At 42.2% G+C, this 25506-nt stretch overlaps 1 protein-coding gene across 3 annotated transcripts in view; it reads right to left on the bottom strand.

The window, feature by feature from the left end:
- LOC128885395 (serine/threonine-protein kinase tricornered) overlaps positions 1-25506 on the bottom strand; it is a 249157-nt gene that overhangs the window by 21995 nt on the left and 201656 nt on the right. The window contains exons 1-2 of one of the 3 annotated variants that reach the window (XM_054139420.1): positions 9361-9440; positions 6347-6724 (exon numbers count right to left, since the gene is read on the bottom strand). The exons of 1 other annotated variant lie outside the window; for it this stretch is intronic. In XM_054139420.1, the coding sequence (XP_053995395.1) occupies positions 6347-6533 (187 nt within the window). In that variant the 5' untranslated portion in view covers positions 6534-6724; positions 9361-9440. Of the gene's footprint in view, positions 1-6346; positions 6725-9360; positions 9441-21956; positions 23835-25506 lie in introns of those variants that run through there. One more of the 3 variants, XM_054139419.1, reaches the window with a different exon arrangement.

Raw genomic sequence — 25506 nt, 5'->3', positions numbered from 1 at the left:
TGCGATTGCTCTTTTTGAATCAAGTGATTTTTGTAGAAGCATTTCTTTGGTAGTTTCATCCCCTCGTGAGACGTTTAATCACTCCGATTTGACACGTGGATTAAAACAGATTTATTTTCATCAATCCTTTAAATTAATTCTTGAAGCTCCTTATGGAAAGCTTTGTCATCCATGTGTCGTTCTATATCAACAGGGATACACAGCAAAGAACGTCCATTTAATTTTCCAGCTCCAATTGGTATTTCACTCGTAAAGGGTAAACACTTGTTTATTTTTCATTCGCTTAAAATAAAAAGGCCTGGAAGAATGCGTGATAGCAAACACGATCAAACGGAACTTTCTCTTTGGTACGTTGATTGCGTCTCGGACGGTCGTGGAATAGCTGCGTGGTCGTTTGCGAGCATAAACGCAATGGCGCGGCGCTCACGTTGCCCTCTATCTACACCGTCTACATCAACTACACGTGGGAATATTGATTTCGACGCGTCAGCTGCTCGCCAACCAGCTCGAATCCGCTTGCTGGTCCGTTCGTTCTCCGCTTGCCCACTGTGACGCGGTTGTTCTACCACTTTGTGGTTTAACCTACATACTCGTCCATTTTACCCCGTCACCGAGCCAAGAAACACCGTCTAATTATCGCCCTATTAGCGAGTGGGTTTCTATGTACGAATCAATTATCAGCGCTTGCGAAAGAATCGCGACGTTTGTGTATTTTCAGTTGAATCTGGTGGCCAGGTAACCGTTGCCGTTCGTTGAATGCTAAGGGTAGCAACTTAACGCTATTAGAGATATAGGTGATCGAAATAATAGATCGTTGTCTATACAATTTTTTTCGAGAAGACTTCAGCATCTGTATTCTTGCTACAAAGTTCCTATATTAATAGCAATAAGGGCTCAAACAGATCCAGCGTACTTTCGCCAAACAAGTTTCGTCCTTCGAATCGATGCATCACAAGTGACATCTACCTTCACAATGACATAGCAAGATGAAGATAACTCGTACCGAGATCGAATAATTCATTCCATATGCAACGACCTGATAGCACGCTTTAGGGTCCACGATCTCTCAAAGTAAAGAAAAAACCGCCTCGTATCGCGTAGTGAGAGATCGATCTCCGGTGCTTCCAGGTAAAATAGCGCATAATGCGCGTTTCGCGTCTCGATTCGAGGTCAGACTACGCCAATTGATTTGCGAAAAAGAACACCGCGCGACGTGGACAAACACAGGGAATCATTCACTATAGACACGTTGCTCGACGAATCAGTTTTTTACACGCTGTTGCACTGAAACATATATAAAAAGGAAGTAAAACGCGACCAGAAAAAGAAGTTACATACGTCGAAACGCGACGGTATTGTTTGGTAATGGAGGTTTTATGTAACGTTACGTAAGCTTGAACGCAACTCGCGTTCGTGATATTACTCTATTCGATCATGCCTTCCGCGTGGATACAATTTACCGTCGATGTTTAGCAGCCGCTTTACAACTTGGTCGTTGCTACGAGACTTGCTTAGAAAACCGAAGATCCCGCTCACGTGGATAGTCAGCGACGCGGAGTATCGCTGGTGGTGCTCCGAGTCGGATACACTTACGACCGACGGACGCTTTCTCTTACCGTCTAATCGAAGAGCGGAACTTCGATATTACAGGATTCTTCGTACTCGGAATCGTGTATAGAACGGTTCCGAGGAGGAACACCGTTTAGTTTCTTCGATACCATTTACTCCGCGATACTAACCTGTAACAGACAGAAAAAAGAACACGTGAGCGCAACGATAGACTAAAAAATGAACTAAAAATGGGAAACTCCGATCATAGGTATAGGTGAGTTTATCAGTTCGATTTTATTGCGAGTGACAAAATGAGACAAAAAGTTTACTTATTAGTAGTAAGGATTTAAATAATGTTTGTATGTACTTTATAAAATTCACATTTCTATAGATATACACAAAGAAATTCGATGTAAACGAAAGGATTCCTTATCTTGTAAACGCAGCAACATGTATTGTATTGTTCATATTTAATATGGTCTTGAATTCAAACGCATCCTCATGCATTTTCTCATATTTCGAGTTGTCATAAATGCATAAATAAGGTTTCCATTTAAAAGAGATATTCATCGTACTTCTCCAAGTACTTAAATTTGTAAATCAAACGTTTCAATTTTACCTACAGCTCCGAAGATGGCTGAAAGCCAATAACCAATAACGTTGCATTCCGTGATAAATAACGCTTGCATGGAAACTGACAGTTTCATTAGACCGTTGCGTCTTCTATGGACTCTAGCGTGACAGAAGCTGCTCCTGCTTGCACCTGGGAAAACGAGGACCCCTAATTCGCTAGAGTCCTTGGGCTCGTGGTTAGTTTTCGCTACGCGATAGCTATGCGATAGCTACGCCCATGCCTCTGCGAGAAAATGCCACCGATACTTCGACGGAGGAAAACAAGATAAATCGTACAATAATCCTATTATAAGAACGAACAACTGTGGCAATGACCTGCGAGGCATTGGAACGTGTCTCGCCACTTGCAATCGACACGCTCGTCGCATCTTTTCTCACTGTTTGCGCGAATAAAAGTGAACGATCGTCGAACAATCGCTACGAAACAATTTTCCCGCGACACGCGATCCAACGTCCTGCGCGGAATAATAACTCCGTCCGTTAATTATAATCAAATTTCGCCTCTTTCACGACACAGTCATAAAAAGGTAGAAACGTTTAAAATAAAATACAAGCGCTAAAATTGAACGAGCCCGTGATACGCGCTCAACTTTCCCACGTTGGAGATTTTAGATGGAGAACAACCGTGCAACGGGTACCTTACGTTCAGATATCAAATCAGAGAACCATAAGTAGCGGACACTTCGAGAATAAAAAGTTGGCTTTTTAAAGCAGCACCGTTTGCGTCATAATATTGTCGTGCAACTCGTCTCGTTACCTTTTTAATCACCTGAATTTTATTGAAACAATAAGAAACAAGTTTATTCGAGTCAATGGTTCGCTACCAATTTCTATTTAACGAATAAACCATCATTTATATTTTACTCGTCGCTCAAAGCATTATTCAGGTAAGACCTCGTTATCAGCTTTGAAATAACCTAAATAATTTACGCGACCAGCTGAACAGTTTCCCAGTAACCTTACATATTTACTGCACAAACGGAGCGATACTTTTCTTCTTCGCGTCTTCCATCTGGTACTTTATCCTCGCGTTCTATGGGGACCTCGAAGAGAACGTGAAGAGCGAAGGCGAAAGAAGGACGTCACGGATGATATCAAGGAACGAGAGAGTTCAACGCGTAGAGAGCGAAGGGTGTTTTATTGATTTTTCGAACATCTGATCGACGCCGACGAGAGCAAAAAAGAAAAGCGTGGGGTGGCTGAACGAGACAAGGGATGAAAAGGAGACCAGCCACCTTGCCCTATTTCTACGGACGAGTTCGAGGAAAACTCGAGTTATAATTTTCGTTTCTTTCCTCGGAATTTAATGGCCTTCGGACATTTTTCTTGAAAATTGGAGCCTTTGGGTCTGACCAGCTGCCATTTCTAGAAAGAAAGTTCCCTTTGAATCTCTTTTCCGTCAGACGATAACGATATCCTCGTAGAATAAAACACTGGTTGAATTTTATATTTGAGTTTATTTATATACGACAGAAATTATATCAACCAGTGATCAACGCATATTTTACAGTTTTACACCTTACAATGGCCTGTAACATTTACATTCTTGAGGAAATCTTCGCACGAAAATTTGTACGTCGTACCAAAGTAGTAATAGAAGCTTGTGTAAAATTTCGTATTAAGATCATGTATATTTTCTTCGATAAAAAATGCTGAAGATATAACATAATATAACAAATTCTTTTGGTTCGAAAAATAAAAAGTAACTGGGTGAAATTAAGGGTGGTTAAGCCCATCGATGTCTGTATCTTCGACGTGGTATATCTTCCTCTATTTCGTACCTGTGTTGCCACGGTAACAGCCTAGATTCGAGAGGCTGGGTGATGCGGATCCACGGAAAAGACAAAGGGGCAGACGAAGCGCGCGCGCGAGCGAACCTCCGCCTACACACTCAAAAATGTACCCAGAAACGGAGAGGAAGGGTAAAGAAACGAGAGGGGAGAGCTATTGTTGCTCGATCGTGTCTCTTTGTTTCAGATTTCCGGTACCACAGGCTCGCGAGAGACGTAAACATCGATTCATCAGAATGCACACGTGTGTCGCGCGCACCTAGGCAACGCAAGCTCTGATCTATCGTAATCGACGAATACTGATAGAAACAATTCGATAAAATTCGTTCGTCGAAGCTAGATTTCATTCTGTTCTTCAATTCAAATTTTTATTTCAACTTTATATATCTGTAGACGTTTATCTTTAATTCGACACGAAACGTTTTATATCTATTGTACACAAGAATTTTTCACCGTCTTTCCACTCGACCGATTTCCGCTCGCTGGAAACGCATTTATCTTCGATTCCTATACGAGTCCCGCAACGCCATCGAATTGTTCTTGAAAACGTTCCCGCGTAGAGCGGATCGGCGAAAAGTGGGTCACGCTTTTCCAAAGGGGAAGGACAGCCGCGACCGAATCGAGGTCATTGATTCTTTGAAAAAGAAAAAATGGACGAGGAAACTCTTTGAAAGTAATTTAATTCACGTAATGAACGACACTTGACGGATCGTTGTATTTTTACGCAATTTTCAATCTCAAGCAAGTCTTGCAAATAGGATTAATCCTGTGAGTAAGGGATTAATGGAGATCGAAGAAATCATTTTGGATTTGAATTTGCTTCCATTTACGGAAGTTCGAGAAAATTAACGGAAATAGAACATTGTGTCGTTACAATATTAAAAAATTCTACTTATTAACCAAACGAGCTTATTGCAACGAGCAGCGACTCTCGAGCAAACGAATTGCGGTCACGTTATGTATTTTCTCTTTTCTTTTAACGCATTCGACTCCACAATTATTACTTTTCGCTTCGCCGTACAACGTTCGTGTTTTAGTGTCTTAATGGTAACAATGATTCCTGGGAAATTTATACCCGAAGAATGCTTTCGGTATAATTACGAGGATTTCGTACGCGACCTGACCTCGTCCTGAATTTCGTTCCTCCGGGGCCGTTCGAGAATCCAGCAACCCTCCTCCCTTCTTCGAGAGCTAGGGCACTCTGCCAGGCAGGAAGAGAACGTTTCGTAGGAAAAGCTACGCCGAACGATAAAGCCGCGCCTCGAATTATAGATTGGCTCGTGTATCGCCTAACGGTGAAAACCGAATCCCAGGTAAACCAAGTATCTTCTATCTGTTGCAAAACGATAACCTGCACGTGTCCTTTCGTGCTTCGGGTTTCGAGCAAACCGAGGAATCAGAAACAGAAAGGAAGGAGGCTCGTAGCTCTCGAGCAGAGAGAGAGAGAGAGAGAGAGAGTATCATTAGTAGACTGCGGATGTTTATGCATTTATGGGTAATGGAAATAAGGGGAAATCTATGAGAATGTGCACAAGTGCAAGCATATAAAAAATCAGAAGAATAATATCCATCGTTCAGAAGATAATTGTCATTTAAATTTCAATTCGAACGCGAAGGCAGAGAATTAATTTCTATACCGAATAGATAAAGCGCTATTCGTTATTCTGATTCGTTGCTCGTTATCCTGGTAGAAATGCGCCCGACTGTTTGCGAGAAACAATAGCAACGGAAACGCCGAAAGCACAATATTATCGAAACGTAAATTACCACGAACAATTCTCAACCATTTGCGTGCTCACGGTGTATGAAAAACGCGCGTGCGCGACAACGGCGCGCATTTGAATAGATTAACACGCAATGGATGACTTCGGTGTTGGAAAGTGAAAGTACATCCGTCTAGCAATCGTTTCGTTTTCACGTTATTTCATTGCGAACGGTCCCTGTAAATTCAAGCTAGGAATCGAACTATGCAATTTTTTTACTTGCTCGCGGTAATACAGCGTGTCGCATAAATGATTCGTCTTATGCTGTGTTTTATTGTTTGATGCTGTCTTATGCTATGATGATCGCCACGTCACCCATATGCGGGTGACGGTGCTTTTCACTGACGAACTAAAGAAACTAATTCTAAAAGTTAAGCATCAAAAGAAACGAACTTAAATAAAATTCATGAATTTTGATGTGGTTACAAAAATAAATACCACTTGCTTTATACAGTGTGATGCCGTATTAACAGTACATCAAATCCTGGATTCTACACCCAATCGGCCTATAATCGACGCAACGTAACTCCGAATATACTTTACGATGGAAGCAGACGATCGAACCCGTTACGTGTTCGGAAAACGGAATGACCGATTCGTCAAACTGACCTGATAAGTAAGACCTGGCGCAGGTAATGTAGCTGCACATCTGCCCTATCTTCGTCCACGCGTTCTTCAACAGCTCCGAATCGTACATTGATAACTGCTGCAAATCCGTCCCTTCCTCTTCGATACCTTCGACCGGTCGGCGATTCCCGCGAATCGTACACACCCGCACGCACGTGCACGCACGCATCGAGTATCGACCGCGATTCACGATCCTTTATTCGCTGCTGTTTATTTTCGGCAGCATAATTTCACGGTCCCGCTACTCGCGTACCACCGTGCGGTGAGATTTCTAGTCGATCCACAAACTTGCGTAACGTTACCGCGTTACCAATCCAACCACGTGATTACAGCATCGGGGTTCGGGCAAAACTGAACTCTCTGGGAAATATCCGAATGAACGATCTTCGTTGAAAATGGCGATGTCCAAGAGGGTTCTGGGTTGTTTCGATGACAAATGGATTTATCAGAAGAATTCAGGAAAATTCTTTTTGTATGCTAAACGCGTCCAAAAGTGATTGATATTATTATCTCTGTGACGAATGCTCCAAGAAAAGAAGGAAATGTATTAACAAACCGCGATGTCAATATTTGAATGTCCTAAGATCCCTGAAAGTGATTCACTTTGTCATCCAAACAACCAGAACCCTTCCTTCAATTTTCTTTAGACCCACCACCAAACGTTTCGCGAAAAATCGGATAAAGTCACTTCCACGCGTCGAAGATAAAAGTAATCGCAGCGAAACAGCGCGCGACACTCGATGACGCGAAGTCACACCTACGAGTGTTTCCTCGTGTCCTCGAATTAAAACGTCAAGGTCCGTTACGTCTCGGACCTGCTTGGTAAGAACCGCTTTTTATATACACCGTTACGATTCGCACACCGACGCGTGATTTTCGTTTACGACAATTAGACTTCGCAAACGAAGGAACGGCCGTATAGGACGCGACGCGCGTAAACAATCGAATTTAATCGTTTGGCCTACATCCGCTCGCAAGGAAAGTTAGGAAAGTAGGATACTCCGAAAATTGTCAAACGTTCAGCGCAAGTAGAGCAGTTAACCATTCTTCGATTACGAAAATTCACAGGTAGACGAACCATTTGAAAATACACGATGAATAAAAATTATTTGATACTTTTAGAAACCGAAAATCGCAGACAATACTTGTTCTCTGATCCAACAAATCAGATACCACTCCTCGAACACTTTAGCGTCGTCAACCTGTGCAACTAAAAAGTCTAATAACAGTGTAAATCGACAGATTCGATAAATGTTTATCGAGCTTGGCGAGAGACCGTTCGTCGCGTCAACGAGCAACACTTCAGGAAACTAACGTCGACGTCGTAAATTCCCCTTCAAGAATCATCAGCGTTTTAGCCCGAGCCCGCGCGTATAAATAACTAATTATTATCCTTGACTCTTTATTAAATCCTGCTACATCGGCGCGACCTTCGCACCCGCGATAGATTACGTCACCGAAAGCACAAGAGTACATGCTGCGCGCAATGTCCAGCCTGATTCGAGAAACTGGATTGTTATATGGATTATTTTATGCTTATTTCCCAATTGAATGTACAAGAAACCGATTTGGAGAAATTTTGTACTATTCGGAAATGATTATCGCTTTGCACTCATTCTTCGTTTCTAAAATGGACTTCCATTGAATTGTACTGGGTCGATTGTTGGCAATTCTCCGAGCGTGAAGTATGATCCACGATTTCGCATAAGGAATCACGCGAATCGAGTCATATGTATAAGTTTTTGCCATGTTTAATATTTTTGTCACGCGGTAGCACTAGGAAACATACTTGTGCCATACTCGTACCAACCACTGGAGTAATAGTATAGAATATGCCACGAATAATTATGAAAGCTACCACACACGTCAACAAAATGGCCTAGAAACGTCGACTATTAATTTACTTATCTTCCGCTACTTAAACTTAATGCGTTCAACTGTTAATCGCGAAGTTACACTTTCCCTAACAGTTGGAAAATGAAATGGTCTAGCAAGATAACATCGAGTCGATTTTTAATTCACCAAATCTTCTTCTTTCCTCGTATTGTTACTATCGAGGTCAACGCTTTTACCTATTATGCATACAATTATATTTTTGTAATCGGAGGACAAAGCAGCAAACAAATTCGTCAATCAAATGAACTTTCTCTGTTACAATGATTGCCTCTAAAAATTGTGGTAGAAGCATTCTTACTAATTGAGTGACTTTGGAAACAAGTTTAGAGCACACGAGTCAAATTAATTTGGTAGTTTCGGTATTAAAATCGGTTTCTAAAATCACTACATTTACTTCGATCTATAAAAGCTGGATCAACGAGTAATTCGTTCGTTATCGAACACGATACATTATCGCATATCGTTCCATGACGTTCTAATGATTCGGCAACTTCCGTATGAGGTGATTTCGCTATTGTCTTCGACATTGTTCGAACGAAATGAATGGCGAATGCAGTCGAGTCTACTAGTCTTCGTTTAACCTTTAACCGAGACGTTAACAATATCATCGGGTAGATGTTCCTTTTCTTTTATTTCTTCTTAACTAGCCGAGGGAATGCACCGCTTCATTGTCAGTTATTTGCTCGCGAGACATGTTTAAAACTCCTTTGTACCAGTAAAAACGACTGCGATACTCTACTCGCTCAGACTATCTTTAACTTGCCTGACAAATTGTACCGAACACGATTGACTATATTATCGAAAATTGATGTCGAAAACGTGGGGCACGAAAGAGTTAAAATAACAAAAGTGTAATTTTTTTGGAGTGTTGCTCGCCATCTCTTTCGTAGATATTAAATTCACTTCAATTAGATCCCTAACTGCTCCGTTATCTTGCGAAGAAAGCTCGCTGTGAAAGTTCAGCAAGCAAACACAGCGTCACACGAAGGTACACGAATATGGATAGAAACTCGAGAGCGAAGGCGTCGCGCGAGAGCGTCGAAGGTCGGATTGGACCCGGAAAATCGAAATCGGCATCGATATCGCGACGAAATACGTACCGAACGTTTACGCGCAGGATACGCCGACGACTGTTCACGCGCGTGCACGGACGTATAACTCGGTGACCGTCTAACCGAGTGACTGAACGATCGACTAACCGTTCGTTGCTCAGACGAACCTAATCGAACGTGAGCGAGTCCGAGTAGATGACACGCGGTATGAAAATAGGGGGACTCGCTGTGCCCACGCGTGAACGAGTGTGTCCGCGCACGTTTCCCGCGTGTACTGTCGGCGAATCGAGGAACGTGCGTCGCCACTCCAATTAGACATTTATTCGTTTAATCGTCCCACCAAGTGACCGACGTCAAAGTTCGAAAGCATTACGAAATCGTCTAGTCCATTTATTGACGGTACTGTAGGAGTAACAAACCAAAAAATAAGACATGGGGATTCGAACTCGTGATCCTAGAATCCACAGTACAGGGATTTTCGTCGAGGTATATTGGAGTAATTTTTCGAGTATCAAATCTTCACGCCAAAACAAGTCGAAAAGTCCTTTACCACTTTGCGATCCGAGGCTTTGTTATCGAGATACAAGCAGGTGAAATGTACAGGTGTGACTTTTGGCGCGCGCTGTTCGAGTCTCAGTCAACTGATCGCGCATGTGCACACTCCCGTAGAAGAAACACGCACCGATGCATAATCACCGGGACTAAACTGGGCTAACGAGATGCCAATGACCTCGTATCACCTGGACTAAACTTTATTGCGAACTCCCAGGTCATTTTTAAGTAGTAAGTGTGTAAGGAAGAACCTCCGATTCAAAGTCTACAGGATTTTTGTGCGCGAGATCCGTCACATAACGAGATTTGGGAAAATGAACAAACTTACACAGTGTGTCGATCTCTTTGTCACGTAACATACGAGCTACAGATAAATCACTTCCCGATGAATGCATAAAAATTCAATTTTTTAATCGAACGAAGATCAGGAACGAATCGCTGGGTTGGATTCATTCGTTACCTATGACTCGAGTAAAATTTTCCAATTTAATACTCCGATTGAAGTTTAAATTGAAATTTACGGGGCTGGGGAAACCGTTTGGTTAAACATCCATCGTACCGTAGATGGGATAGACGTATGTACGTTCTCCCGTGGCCGTTCACTCGGTTCCGCGTACCTGAGTGTGCACGTTGGCGTTGAAGGAAGAGGTAGATGCGCGCGTATGCCGGTCATGCTTTGATCCGAGGTACAGTTACTCGAAGAGAGCGTGCAACTTTAGATCGATGGCGTCACCCAGGCCGCCGCGACGATCGGGGACGCCGATGATTGCTCATTGTCTTCCTTCGCGTACCGAAACGATTTTCGTTTGTGCGCGTCGCCAGCGTTTTCGAGTTTAATGGAGGAAAATCACCCTGGGCGCGCGAAAATTATAGCTTATTCGACAATGTTTTGTTTCAAAAACGCGTAAATTCGAAAAAATATGTGAGAGACAGCGCTTTTCACTGAAGGACTAAAGAAATCAATTCTGAAAATTAACTGTCGAAGAAAATGAATTCGAATCTGTATCACGGTAGAAATTGAATAGAAAATTAGAAGCTGTATGACTCCTACGGTGAGTCATCGGTCTTAAACGTGTTAAACAAGCAAAAGTCGAGCAGGGACTCGCGAAGCATTAAATATTCAGCGACGAAACCGGGGGCCAAAGTCGAAAGCAACGTATGTACCGTCCTCGAACTTGGAACGAGACACGGTACGTGCCGTTTGGTACGCGTATCGAGTTATAAAAAAGCGTCGGGGTCAAAACATAAAGTTCCAGAGGAGACTAAACGTCGATAGATCACCGCCGAAACAACGGAACGGAGCATTAAAGAGAAATAAACCACCCCCGTCTTCTACGAAGCTGCGCGAGACAGGGTAAGCGGATCTTCGTTATCCGAGGACACGGACAGGATCAAATAATCCGAGTGACGAATTTATTCGGCGTATCTGCTGCACCATTCGGGACTCGTTAAAATTTTTAGTATCCGCGCGTTTTGTATTTTCAACGAACGGTGCACGATACGAGCCATCATTTCATAAATAGGTTCCGCAGGCGATATTTGAAAATGTTGATTTTTGTCTACAGAGAAGTTTCAGGGTGATTTTGAAAGTATCTAGAGGGCAAACAAGGTCTTAGTTGTGGATTTCGTAATATTTCGTATAGAATCGGAACTATTATTAAATTTTATATTACTCTCCCGCCTTTTGGAGTTGTAAAGCATCGATAATTGGCTGTTTAAAGTGTTATGCAGTTTGACATTTAGTACTTCATTTGCCTGCACATTTCAAGAGCCTTGAAGACATCAAAATAGATTGATAATTTTATCACTTCGAAACCAGCGAACTTCCATCATCGAGGATTTCGGAAGCCGGCCAAAAGATACCAAATATCGTCGATGCAAACGAGGAATATTACGTAAATCGATATCTTTTAATTCGTTTCTAAAAAAAGATTGAACTTTGCAAATGGCTTAGAACGTTGTCGTCAAACTAATAAAATGAAAAACAACTACATTACTCGCGGGGTACACCTTTACACCTATACAAGGCGAGAGCTCTGCAAAGCTTCTGCCAAATTCGCAATCGTAAGACCAACATCGATCTTTGGCCCCGGATCCGAATTCCCTAAATTAATTTTAGGTGACGTTCGCGTGTGTCAAGGTCGCAGTCTTTTTATAAAATAGACTCGACGATTTTGCGAAGCTTATGAAAATCCGTTTCTTAAATAGGCTTACAGAAATGAATTATACCGCTTTATATTGGAGAAGCGTAACGTGCATTACTAAAACGAGACGAGAATGAGTAAATATCGACAACGAGTAACGCGATAAAATGTTGAAGCAGCATGGAATCTTAATTGATCCACATAACGAAGTATCATTATTGGAACACACAAGACGTCTTACAATGTCCTTCTTTCTACACAAACTTCTCCTAATTCGCACTTGCGCAACGGAACGCAAGAAACAGTGATTACGAGCTAATTGGCTATAAATTATTTATCGGAATTGCGCGACATTCGGAAATCTATTTGACGATTAATCGGGCAAGTCTCGTTTCTTATTTACACCTGTACGTAAGGATCAATTGTATCGATGCCTTTCGGCGATGTAGTCGCACGGTCGATTATCCTCGACCACGTCGGTGCTTCAATTGCTGTATACCTTGACGTGCGAGGCGATTTGAAAGTAAGAAGGAGGTCAGGAACTGAATAACTCTCTGGAATATTATATTTACCGATCCACAAAGTGTACACTTCGGCTAACCTGACGCACGCGACGAAAAGACCACTTGTATTTCGTCAGGCTCTTCGGATACGACAACTACATAATCTCAATTTCGCAGGGTGGTCTACCTTAACTAGGCCATCTTAACATCTCTTCTAATTGTAACGAAGCGACAAATATTTTATACGAAATTTAAATGGTACGAAGAAATCAATACGCTGTGATACATTTTCTTTTACAACCACCTGGTATAGGTAAATCATCCTGTATAAAATGAAACAATATATTGGATTAATAACAGTCTAATTAATTGGTCCCATCTTTAAAGGCTATCAACGAGGAAGTGACTTCGAGGGTTGGAGACGGGTGGAAAGACTAAGGGAAAAGCGAAAGGAGCACCGATAAGCAGCAACACTCGACCGCATTTAACTAGCCAGAGAATTTAAGACTTGTTGCGAAATATGTAGAACACGGGTAGCCTTGAAGTTTCCGCCTCGTTAGTTTAGACCGAACAGAAACAAGAAAGAGAAAGCCAACAACGTGGTGAATTCTCTCGATGGTACTCTTGCCTTTTATTTTTCTCCGCGATCTATGCCGTGAGTCACCCCTGATCGGGACAATTTAATTACGATTCTGTACGTGGAAAGAAGAAAACTGTGGTTGGCTAAACGAGCACCCCTTATATACACCTTTTTCTATATAAACTTACTGACAAGTTACTGATTATATATTCTTTATTTTCTGGGATACATCGGTGAAAAATAAAAATAGCCGTGCAGACGTTAATTCTCCCAGCCACAGTTAATAGATTCACTATAATGGAGATCAGGTGAGGATTCAGATGGTTGGTAATGTAACACGGCAAAGTAATTACAGTTACAAATGATTGAATATAAAGACACAGAATTAGTTTCTGCATCTAATATATTTCTGCATCGAGATGCTTCGGTAACTACTTCGCCTAGTTTAATCTAGCCTAACGAGCGGCCCGCATGACTCGTGATAAAGAAAGTTACGTCCACTGGCAAAACGTTGACATTACGTAAACGTCGATGCACAACACGATGCACTTAGGACTCTACGCGTCACGCATACGTTAGAGCGTCGAACTCTGCGCCGCTGCACGAATGCACTCCGTTTCTTGCAACAATTCTAACCGCAAGATTATCTTCTTCGATATCCGTTTGGTGTTCCACGAAGCTCGCGCTTGGGCTCAATTGATGTTCATTATTTTTATAAACAACCCCGTTGGCAATTACTCGTGCTGCAATCTTGGATTATACCGACGTGCTCGAATTATTATTCTTCGCGTGTATTTCGGAGCACGAAACATTTTGTTAATTTTATCCAGGCCTTTGCACGGTCGTAGTTGGATCACGATATGGTTTTTATATCAGTGTCATTTATATTTTATTAGCTACAAACCCGACCTTTTTTTTTTTCAAACAGAAAATAAATTATTTATCGATGGATGCATAATAAGTAGATGAGAGATAATACGTTCATTTGAAACAATAACGTAAAATACAAAATAGAAATACAAAATAAATTGTTGCAAATTAGTGGTTCGATATTTTCTGAATCCCAATAGGCCACTCAATGTTTCACGTTGACGAAGACGCGATCAGAAAGTCTGATCGGTACAGATTCCAAGATTATCGCGGTCGCGTAATTTTCTTTTCTCGAAATTCTTCGCGTCGAGCGGAGTACGGACGTCACCGTGAAAGTCTGCGAATGCCGACGAAAATAAAACGCGTCGAAAACAAGCATAACATCGCCTTTTTACTTACGTTCGCTGAGTTTTTTCTGCTCTATCGCTCGAGTTTAATAGGTCGAAATTGTCACACGAGCTCTAGATCGACTCGAAAGCTTGCTATTATTTTCCTCCGCGTGGGCGCACAAAGAACGCACAACACTCAATGTGACGAACACCGTTGCGACAGACCGTGTTTTCCTCGACCAAGTGATCGACAAAGATATAACTTTTTCTTTTGCAACACCATTATGCACAAAAAGGTGTTAGGTTGGCGCATGTGAAATGTTGGTTTTTCGAATGTTTCAAGTACCTGGTCAAACAATATTTTACTTTGCTCTGTCATTAATTGCTTGTAATGATATTAAAGAGGGAGATAACTTACCTTATTCTCCGTACTCTTCAGGTATTGGCCCATGTGGTTATTATTTATTTTTTTCATTAAAGGATTTATTTTCTACATGGTAAAGGGGTTAAAATAAATGATATAAAAATGCACATATTATGCTAAGAAATGAAGACACCAAGACATTAAACACTAAACGCAAAGTTTGTCATTAAAACTAGCATTTGCAGATAGGTTTGTGAATATTGGGACAAATTAACGCTCTGCACAATTCAAGTCTAATGAGCTTTCATTAGAAAATGAACTTGTTTATCATTTTCTACCCTCTTAGGGTAAAATAAGTTCCACGCGGTACGTGGACTCGACGATTTTCGCGACGAAAGTTTGTAGCGCGTATAATATTCCGCTAATTTTCCTTCCAAACACGTAGCCATTTATGTAATTCCAGGAAGCGATTGTAGCTTGCACCACCGTTACGCAACGTATGTACAAATAGGTTGCGCCGGTCGGAGTGGCTTTAATTTTCTCTTTATCTAAAACGTTTCGCCTTTGTCGGCAGAAATGTGCATTTTTGCTTTCTCGGATCGAGGGAATCGCGGAAAATGTGCTTCGTCGGCCGAAAATGCACTCGGAATGATATTTAACTAACAATTCAAACAATTTTTGGAGTGGTGGCATCGTGTTGCTTCCGCTGAGACGAAGAAAAGCAAATATAACGTACACGTGAAGCATAAAATATTGTGTGTCTACAATTACTTGCTAATAAAACGAAAGAAACTTTTCAGGACAAACTGATACATACACTTTGCAAAATAAGGACGAGAAGTCGCACAGCAGAATCTCGCGCGTGCACGCGTCGCGCCACAATGGTCGCTTTGTTCGCGACCCAGCATTTGCACACACGTATTCCTCGTCGCAGACAACGAGTGGAGTTGCCACGGTTTGTAAATACTAAACAGTCTCGTTCGCGGAGTAATCCTTGACCTCGCTTGCGAGATTACGTCTCGTTTCTCTGTTGCATCGATTCCCACCAAACGAAGAAAGGAAAAAAAAAGCGTTTACGATGGTGTATCGAAGGCAATACAAAGAAAATAGCACGCGTTATAAATCTGTATAATCACGTACGAACAAGAAATGATGGCCTGCTCGCTCCTAACGCGTCGAAGCGAACTCAATTGAAGAGCTTGAGTGACTCCGTACTCGTAATTAAACTTAAGGAACTGTTATCGCATGCGCGAAAGAAAACAAAATTTGTTCGTGTCACAAAATGATGGCTGTAAAACTATATTTGAATTATCCAACGTCAAACTTCGTGTGGCTATTATCAATGGAAAAAATGATTAAAAGCAAGCACCAAAAATGTTGTTTATTAGTTAAACATGTCTACTGCTATGTACGAAAACGTTAGCATTCTAGAATTATTTGCTCTGTCAAATAAAAATTCTTAAACAAAATCTTTTTCTCTTTCGTGCCTACGATACTAGCCAGCAATCGACATATATTTTAAAAATATTATGTGTGTCAAGGATATTTGAATTTACGCAACTTTAAATGAAAGGACTCGAATAATATCTGAACACGCTAATCTCGCAATTTGAAAGCATGTCTGCGTCGATAAAGCTCCACTACGTCGAGTACGATAGCTCATGTCATCGCTGGTGATTTCAATTTCTCGCGAACGATAACCTTTACGGTCAACGTACACGTGGCACTCTCGACAATACAAAATCCGTTAATCTATTCGGGGCATTTCAATTTCGTGTTTAATGTTTCTGTTACGAATTTCGAAATCCCGTTACGCGCACGTGCCTCGAAAAATAATCGTACTTTCGCTTTCTGTGCGTTGTCTAAATTCGAGAGACACCGCGTGTTTTTCTTTCCCGATTTCGAAACGCAGCAGCACGGCGATTCTACGCACGGATAAATTTGCGTTATCAAATTCGAATCCAATGCGCGCTCGTTCTCTTTATTCTGAAAAACTTGAAAACCTTGGAAAGTAAACGAGAAAATTCTTAAAAAGGCTCTTACTGGACTCTACCGCCAAAAATAATTATTGAAACGTGACAAAATGTGGTCACTGATAATCTTGAAATGTGCACGTGACTGTAAACAATTAATTAGAAAAAAGAAGAAGTAAATGCGAGTGTCAGTGTTCGGTGCTTGTTATTTTAAGCGTGTTGGAGTGTCAACGAATGAAATTGAACATTGGTCTGAAAGCCAATATCGCTCCGAAAGAAAACTGCGTAAAAGATATTGCTCATAATTTGTCTCGAGCGGAAACTCAACCCTGACTAAATATTTCTTTTGACGGAGACCGGTTGCGTACGTTGGGATAAAACAATTTAAAGCAGGTGACACACTCGACGCATGTTCCAGCTCGAGCACCTGTGTGTAACTCCCTTGGAAGATTACGAGCCAATGACCTCGCATCTGATAGCGGATAGCGTGACAACACCGCCTCGACACAAAGAAACGTTGTTCGGATGATGAAACATGTCCTACTGTTAGGAGAACGCTGCCACAGATCGGAGTAGATCACGTTTTTTTTTTTTTTAAACGTCTTTATAAACAGAATTATTAAGCAAGCAAATTGAACTGCAAATAGCATCGAAATGCGTAGGTTTGATAGAGACTCTAGAAGAGCAATTAACGCACCAAGGATTAAAACGGAAGATCAAACATCGGTAGAGGAAAATCTGGACTTCTCGTCGCGTCCCGTTATTTTCCTCTAACGCGTATTTTTCCTTTCAAGATGAAAAGACTTCCACTACGTCCCAACTTTGAGAATCGTCCTGTATAGCTTCGCCCACGCGTAAACGAGCCAGGAATTACACAACGCAGAAAGGTGACGTCGTTGAGAAGTTTCTCGCGCGTCGCACGACTCGATTTCTACCCTGCGTGACTTTGATCCGACAACTTCGCTTTACCTGCGTTTCACGTTACCCTTTCGCTATGTTGGTTGGGAAAGAGAATGTTATTAATTTTGTGCTTTTTGACTTTGTAGATGAATGTTCGTCTTGTGCGATGGCAAAGCCAATCACCCTATAAATAAACCGCCTGCTTTTTATTTCGAAATCGTAGAACGTTTAACTTTATCGTGGATTTCTTCGAGTATGGTTGTTCGAACACTAACGCACAACTGGTACCATGGTTGCTATAGAATATGCAGATGGTGACGATCTGTCCATGGACAGCAACGTGGGATCGCGGCTGATCGCGAATGCAATCGTATACGATTAAATTTACTGGAACGAGTCGAACGATACCGATCAAGATACGGAAGGATGAAATCAGCGCGTAAGTCACGAGCAAGCAGGATAGAACAATCGAGACATTGACGGTTATAAATGGTAACCTTACGTAAGTTGTTTTTTGCGCTCATTAGACTAATTAGAAGCTCGAATAATGGCGCGACATTGCCGTCGCGAAACATCGTAGTTGGCCGTAACACATTGCTCTCGATTCAAGCTTTTCTTGTAGGCGCGTGTACCTAACGGGTATCGCGGAAAGCCGTGTACGAAGCGAAAGGAGGAAGAAGAATCGACGCCGGATCAGAGATCAGCGAAATTCGCATCTACGGTGCACAACCATAGCGGTAACCGTAATTTTTAATCTTTCGGACTTTTTGGTCAGTATGAAATAAAATGAATCTTATATAATTTGCAATAACCGTTGCCCATTTTTGCTAGCTCGATACCGATGATCGGTTGTTTTTCATCTTCAGAGCGACAGAAATTTTAAAATTTTTTTCATTGAGGAAAGTGGTATACGATTACGTATGTAAAAGGGGGACGCTTCGAAGCTCAAAATTCTGCACATTTACGACCAGGGTGTATCTAATTGCGAGAGGAGAGGGAGGACGAGCACAGAGAATGGAACGGAGTAACGCGGTTATTACGAATTCTGAGGCATGCCGTTGCCAACAGCGATCGCGACCTGGTTTGCGCACCAAGTCTAATGTTTATTTATCAAGTTTACGGTTCGTCCTCTTTCCGGCCTAGTTATCGTGTCGCGCTACGGTTGCCGGGGAGTTACAATCTCAAGAATAATCTTCTTTTGTTAACGGAATGTTCGCTGGTTTCAATAACCCTAAACACGCACGCTCGACCCGTGGAAATATTTTCGCGGCAAAATTGAAAGGCTTGTTTCGCGTTATTACAACCTTGCGACGCTGCTTTATTACAGTTTACTGGCTCCTATGTAATTTGAAGCATACCTAAAATATTCTCAAAGGTAAAAAGAAATTAAGAAAATTACGAAAAAATACATGGTAATAGAGATCAGGTCGAGGATTCAGAAGGTCTGTGATTTAATGTATCAAAGTTATAAAAGATGAGACACAATAGACGGAATTAATTTCTACACCAAATGATTGAGATACGAATATGGAATGTCTTTCAATTTTTGTTGCAAAAGGTGTTACGATTTTCTTTCAAATAAATCCCCAAGTTGAGATAAAATATCACGGTTCACACTACAAAACCCCCTCGAGAACCATTTTAATTTAGCTTCTACGTAATACATGTATAACTCGAAGAAAAAACTAACCGAATAGAAACATTTGACGTATAATTAGAGATTTTTTGTATATTTATGATACGAATTAAAAAAACTTCACTATGCATTAGTTCTAGATTGCTTTCCTAATTAGCATTGCATCGGAGCCATATCTTCTGCTTTCGGATGTGCCCCGCGTTACGCAATTACTCGTTTATCGTTCGTTGCCGTCACGTCTGGCCGGCGAAAATTTCCTCGCGATATCAAGCTTGCCTCGACCAAACGCGATAATAGCAAACAGCAATAAATAATGACACACAGTGTGCTCGGCGCAACTTACCTTCGTAAACGTCTCGACGTTTACACGACCCGTGAAATATCAAGACGTATCTTCTAATAACTGTCGACCCGAACCTAACTATGAAAAATGCAAATAAAGGAGCACGACGCGCGTACGCACAGCATGTAGCGAAACTGTTGGCGCGGTTTACGCGTTTGCGGTATCGTATTTACAATGCGATAAAGAGGGAAGTGTTGATTTGAGAATAATTCATTTATTACTTCTCAGATATTTCTTGCAACCAAGTGGTTTCCCCTAACATAGCGTTTATTTATTTTTTGCTATGGTTACATGATACTGTGGTGAAGACTGGTGATAAGAACATACAGGATGATGAGGGGATAAAGTTACAAAAGAATATTTTTTAAAAAGTTGTTTGGTTAAAAGTGGCAAATTATGCGCAGTAAATAATTTTGTACTAATATTTTGATAGCTCCTCGTGAGATATCTAATCACTCCTTGTATAATAGAATGATGAAAAGAAAATCAACAAAAGATCCCCTATAAACCTTTACCATCCAGCTACTTCAAGACGATCGACTTTCAGTAAACTCATTAGCACCCAAAGAGTCGTATCTACACGAAATGCGCATCCAAATTAACAATTACTGTTGTGTTCACGGTGAAAAAAAAAAAGTAGCAGCTGGAAAATAATAGCCCGATGGAAAGCGATACGTATCTAATTGGAATATAAATATTAATTTGGTCGTGGTCAATTTCGAATCGCCGCGAACTTTGAGGTCGCAGGCTTGGGGGAGGGCCACGCGACCTCAGAAGGGGTGAGGAGAAACGAACGTTATGCAAACTACACCCCAACCCTCCAGGTTACAAATGAAGGGGGAGTGCAATTTTGAAAGTCAATGAGCTGCCGCGATGCAACTTCCTTTTGTACGTATAGGTGGAAAACGCAGTGAAAATGTATAGCCTGTTGATGGATCGTACAATGGAAGACCCGTTAATACGATTCCGCGTTCGTCACGGTAGCCCGAGTTTGTTGCACCAAATACTCGATGCATCGTTAAATACACCAGGAACTTGACACTGATCGCTGCAGAGATTTTACGCGTGGAAATGGAAACAAAACCACGGTGGCAAACGCGTTCCCCTGCGTCGGTTAATTACTTGCAACGAAGGACGATAATTATTGGCGACGGAGAACATTCAACAAACAAACCCGTTGCGCGTTGAAATACGGTAATGCCCCGATGTGACGACGGCTAGTAGAGTGAGGGAATTTATGTTAATTTGCGGTTGAGCATCAGCACACTGGTGCAGAAATAAATTTTGTGTCTTTCTAAGGTAAACTTACGATCTGATTATAGAGAGAACACATGTACATACAAATGTAGCAGTACTCTGTGTGTTTCATTATTGTGAAGATTGGTACTTTAATAAAATGGCTAGTAAATATTTCTAGTTAAATAATTATGTGAATGTAAAGACATAGAATTAATTTCCACGCCTAATGGTTGCCAAGTATGCTTGCAATCTGATAGAACAACAACGATAAGCAAAATTTGTTGACTACTGCGCTTCGCATATAAATCGTAATGACTATCAGGTTGAGAATAGTTAATCATTTAGTGACCACGTTTGTTATCGTCTAAATATCAAGATGCATCTCGTTTCAAACGTACACCTAGAAGAAGTATCGCTAATCGTTGTGCTTCATTTTCGTTGTATCTATACCACATTCTCCACGCCACCTTGTGTACGAAGTCGCGATTTGAACAACTTGACATGCTGCCGAGGAAGCTCGCGCTATTTTCGACGCGGAAAAGAGTTGCACCAATCCCGAGAAACCACCGTTAAGAGTCATACTTTGGTATTAATTGCGCGTGTACGGTTCTTATTCAATTCTCTATTACGGCAAGTGTGCGTTAACCTCGTAAGCACGGTCTTTTTATTAATGGCCATTGCCATATGCACGGAACACCTGCGATGACTAACAGTACCGTACGGTTAACTATAATACGGCGAGATTACGTTCGCGTAGGTTATTTTGTAGTAACATCAATCTTGTTTCTTTCGATCCACGTAACGCGCTAGTGGGACCACGGTGGAGTTAGAACACGATTTTGCTGATGCAGTGCAACGACGAGAGCTCGTGGAATTAAAAGTTAACCCTGTTAAAGTTTCATTGAAAATTTACTCAAAAATTAAGGGAGGAAACTTACTTTGGATTTACCTCCACAATTTTTTAGGGACAAACGAACAATTTTCTGGTGAGAAGCTTTAGGGTATTGGAGAGAATGTTTCAATTTTTGTTCTTGGAAATATTTTGAACTAAGTTTCAGTGTTGTCATTTTCGTACATGAGTAGTCTACGGTGTTCTACCTCAAAGCTGAGTTATCCGAAATTCAAAGTTAACCACTACCTATATTTCGCGTCATCTTTATTCGTTAATTTCCTTCTTAACTTGTACAATTTTTGAAAGGACGAGAACTTACCTGACTTTCCCATCGGCGGTTGTCCCAGTCTGCTGAACCACCTGAGAAATCTCCTAGCCGTGGTGGCAGCGGGCGGTCTGCAGCCTTCGAGTATGACAACACCATTGTTGTTGTTATTGTTGTTGATGTTGTTATTGTTCGAAGACGGACGTTCGGACGGCGAGGCTCTGCTGTACGGCGACATCCAAGCTGTGGTGGTGCTTTGGATGGTGGCACCTTTGACGGTGGTGATAGAACTGGTTATCTTGGCCGGGTGCGGCACCCAGTCTTCCGAAGCGACTGGCATTTGTCTCGTCCTGTCGTCGGACGAGTCGAAAATGAAGCCACAAAATGGGAAAGTCATTCAAAGATTTTGCGCCCTCCTGTGAAATAGGATTATCGTGTCCCACCGGAACTGGACCAGTTCGCTGTTTCTCGGTGTCCTCGAGAATCTACCAATGGGACAAACGAAGGACGAAACTGGTCGGGTTCGAGTCTACTCCGATTCCCTGTCTCGACTTCCGTAATTCGTAACCACCGTCGATTACAATCCTCCACGCATCCTTTCGACTCGACCAGCGAGTTCTTTCGTTACGATAGTTTTCGAGTGTTATTTAATCGCGAGCCGGGAGTTTCGCGGTCGTCGCTACCAGCGTTATCGGATGTTTGCTTAGCTAGCTGACCCGACAGTCACGTGCTTCCCGTAACTTGTTGCGCACACCACCAACCGACGACTCTTTCCGTATTCTAGACGCGTCGGTCGGTCGCGCGATCGAACTCGCGGTTATCTTTGCTAATCCATCCGTCTGCACACGCGATCGCGCGTATTTTGCAACGCAGTCTCGTTAAAATACGTCTTTCTCGATCGTTTGCGCAAACGAAGCAAGAGGAAGCACGTCGAGAGGAAGAGATACGCGATCGGAACGATGGTTTTCTTGCGAAAATACTCGAGGCTCGTCGTTCCCGGCCCTTCGTAAATTTCTTTGAAAAGCGAGACGATTTATTTGGTACGTTACAAGGTACTTGGTTGCAATCTTCCTACATAAAATTTCTCGATCTTCGATCGCGTTTCAACGATTCCGGAGGATCGTTGGCCTTCTATGCCCGAGGAAGGTGCACAGAACGTAGGTACTTCCTTAAGTAGGATTATTGCACTTTGTCCTACTTCGGCCGATTAACGGTTTCTCTTGGACCAATGCAGGAACCTCTTCGTAGACGTTCGCGGTCGCCGAGGATACGAACGTTTTCTACACGGTCAGCGAACGGCAACCGAAATAATTCTTTCCTCGGTAGTTTCCGTTCTCCGATCGCGCACGCTCTTCGAGAGTAATACACTGTCTTGCGCGCGTTTCGAGGTCGAGGTTGATCTTCTCTCGTATCGGTGATCGCTACTCGGTCGGTCACGTAGTTGCTGCATTATCCGCGTTTCTTCGCGCTGTCGTCGACGACTTTATCCCTCGTCTTCGACGTCGACGTCGACGTGCACGGTCCATTCGGTTCAAACGGAGCAACGTTAGGTATCGTATCCTCTCACCTTTCCAGCGAATATATATGTATTCCCACTCGCTACGAACACAACAAAAGAGGTGAACCAGCGTATCGTCGGTTCGTTCCGCACTTTTTTTTTTTTTTTTTAAATTGGAGAACTCGCGGTGCCAAACACTAGTACATTCACTTGGAAACACAGCTCGGTAGAAGATTACGCGCGAACCACGATCGGATTACCGTTCGAGAAAGCACCGTTTAACCCATGTCGGTATGCCGCGAGCAAACGACTCGATCGAAGCAACAGAAATTGAACGCTGCACACAACGCGTGGACACGTCGCCAACGACTCGATTCCTAATCGCGCGACGCTCGTTTCCCGATCTGACGACAAACTCGAACTGCCACCGACCGCTTCTCTCGACGTTGTCTCTGCCAACTCCGACTCGGTTCTCCGTGCTCCTCAACCTCTCTCCTCTGTCCACCGGTAGTCTTCCGTCTATCTCCCTCTCCTGTTTTCCCTCTCTTTTCCCGCGGTTCGCGCGCGCGTTCTCCTCTTATCCGTACACGCGTACACCTTCCCCAACCACTGACACCCACCTAACCACTACACTGATAAGTCATACAGCTATATCGCCCCACCATACCGGTACTTTTTCTTTGCTCGGGCTCCCTCTCGCACTCGGTACTTCGTAACAGTTTCTTTATCTATTCCCTTCCTCCTTCGCTACTCTTGTGTACAGTCCTCTCGCGTGGCTCTTTCGCTAGCGGCTAGCGAATACAAACTCCAAAACGTCCCTGCGAATACAGGTGGTTTCATAACGAACGAAAACATTGATAATTTCGCTAATTTCCTCGCGCACCTCGACATTTTTAGAAATAAACGAACAAACGGTGCGGAAGTTTCGATGAAATCATCTTCGAGCACTGGAAACGATAAAAGAAAATAAATAGTCGGTGTAACGTTAACGAAATCCCGTATCCTCGTGTTTGCGTAATTACGCGAGTCGAAGTTTCATTATCTCGTAGCCTTATCGTTCAATATTTCGTATAATAAATACACGAAACGTGATCGAATAAATGGCCCAACGTCGAGGGAATTGTAAACAAGCGTAAGCAGCTGATATCTGGCATCGTCTTAGTTTGTTTTGATCTCTTAGAGATTCACTTTAACTTCATTCGAAGTCTGTGGCTTGGTTGCGACAACGATAAACGCCTGCTCCGATTTGAAAAGGATCTTTGTTTGTTTTTCCCTTGAAGAGAGGTCGTCGATGAATCGAAAAAACTCTTGTATAACCTCGACGATTCGTAGGGCAATCTCGAGTGAAGTAACGCAGGTAGATGGAGGAGAAAGAAAATCGGAGCAACGGAGACGCAAGACCGCTGAGCATCAACCTCAGCTGACGCACCGTGACTGTGACAGAAGCGCGCTCTTGTATGTACGAGGACGACAACGTCACTTCCCCCATTCACCCTACTCTCATTCACCCTCTCCCATACACCCACCTTCCCTTACCATCCGGCAAGGGCATGTGTCCCTTGTTTACCCAACACACTGCGCGTTGCTGCGCGCTACAATTTGAAACGATCGATTTTTCTTGTTTTCTCAAAAGGTAATTACTCAACGACAGTTTTAATATCTAACACTAAACCTACCACACCCAATAAGATTCCAGTTTTTAAATTTTGTTTACAGTTTCTTAGGTACAATATATTAACTATACACAATTGTTTCGTGTCCACGTTACGTTATTCAATTCAGTGCCATGTTCAGTACTTACTCCGAAAAAAATTAAGCATATCATAGGAATTTTTTTTTTTTTTTTTTTGAGTCTATAAACTAAATAACCATTTCAATGTTGTTTCAAGTGATAATACTGTTCGAAAAGAATATAAGAATATTTGTGTACGAACTTTGTAAAATTTTGAGAACGAGGAGGATAGAGATGACAAAAGAATGTTTTTACGAACGATTCCAGTGTTACTGCTAATAATGACACTACTTAGAAAGAGTATAACAATATTTTTGTGTGAGCTATTGAGAACAAATTGAGACGATTTAATCTTTCCAGCGACGCGCGATACG

This window comes from Hylaeus anthracinus, unplaced genomic scaffold (assembly GCF_026225885.1).
Source record: "Hylaeus anthracinus isolate JK02 unplaced genomic scaffold, UHH_iyHylAnth1.0_haploid 11981, whole genome shotgun sequence".
Classification (NCBI taxonomy): Eukaryota; Metazoa; Arthropoda; class Insecta; order Hymenoptera; family Colletidae; genus Hylaeus; species Hylaeus anthracinus.
This window is presented reverse-complemented; position numbering and strand designations above follow the sequence as displayed.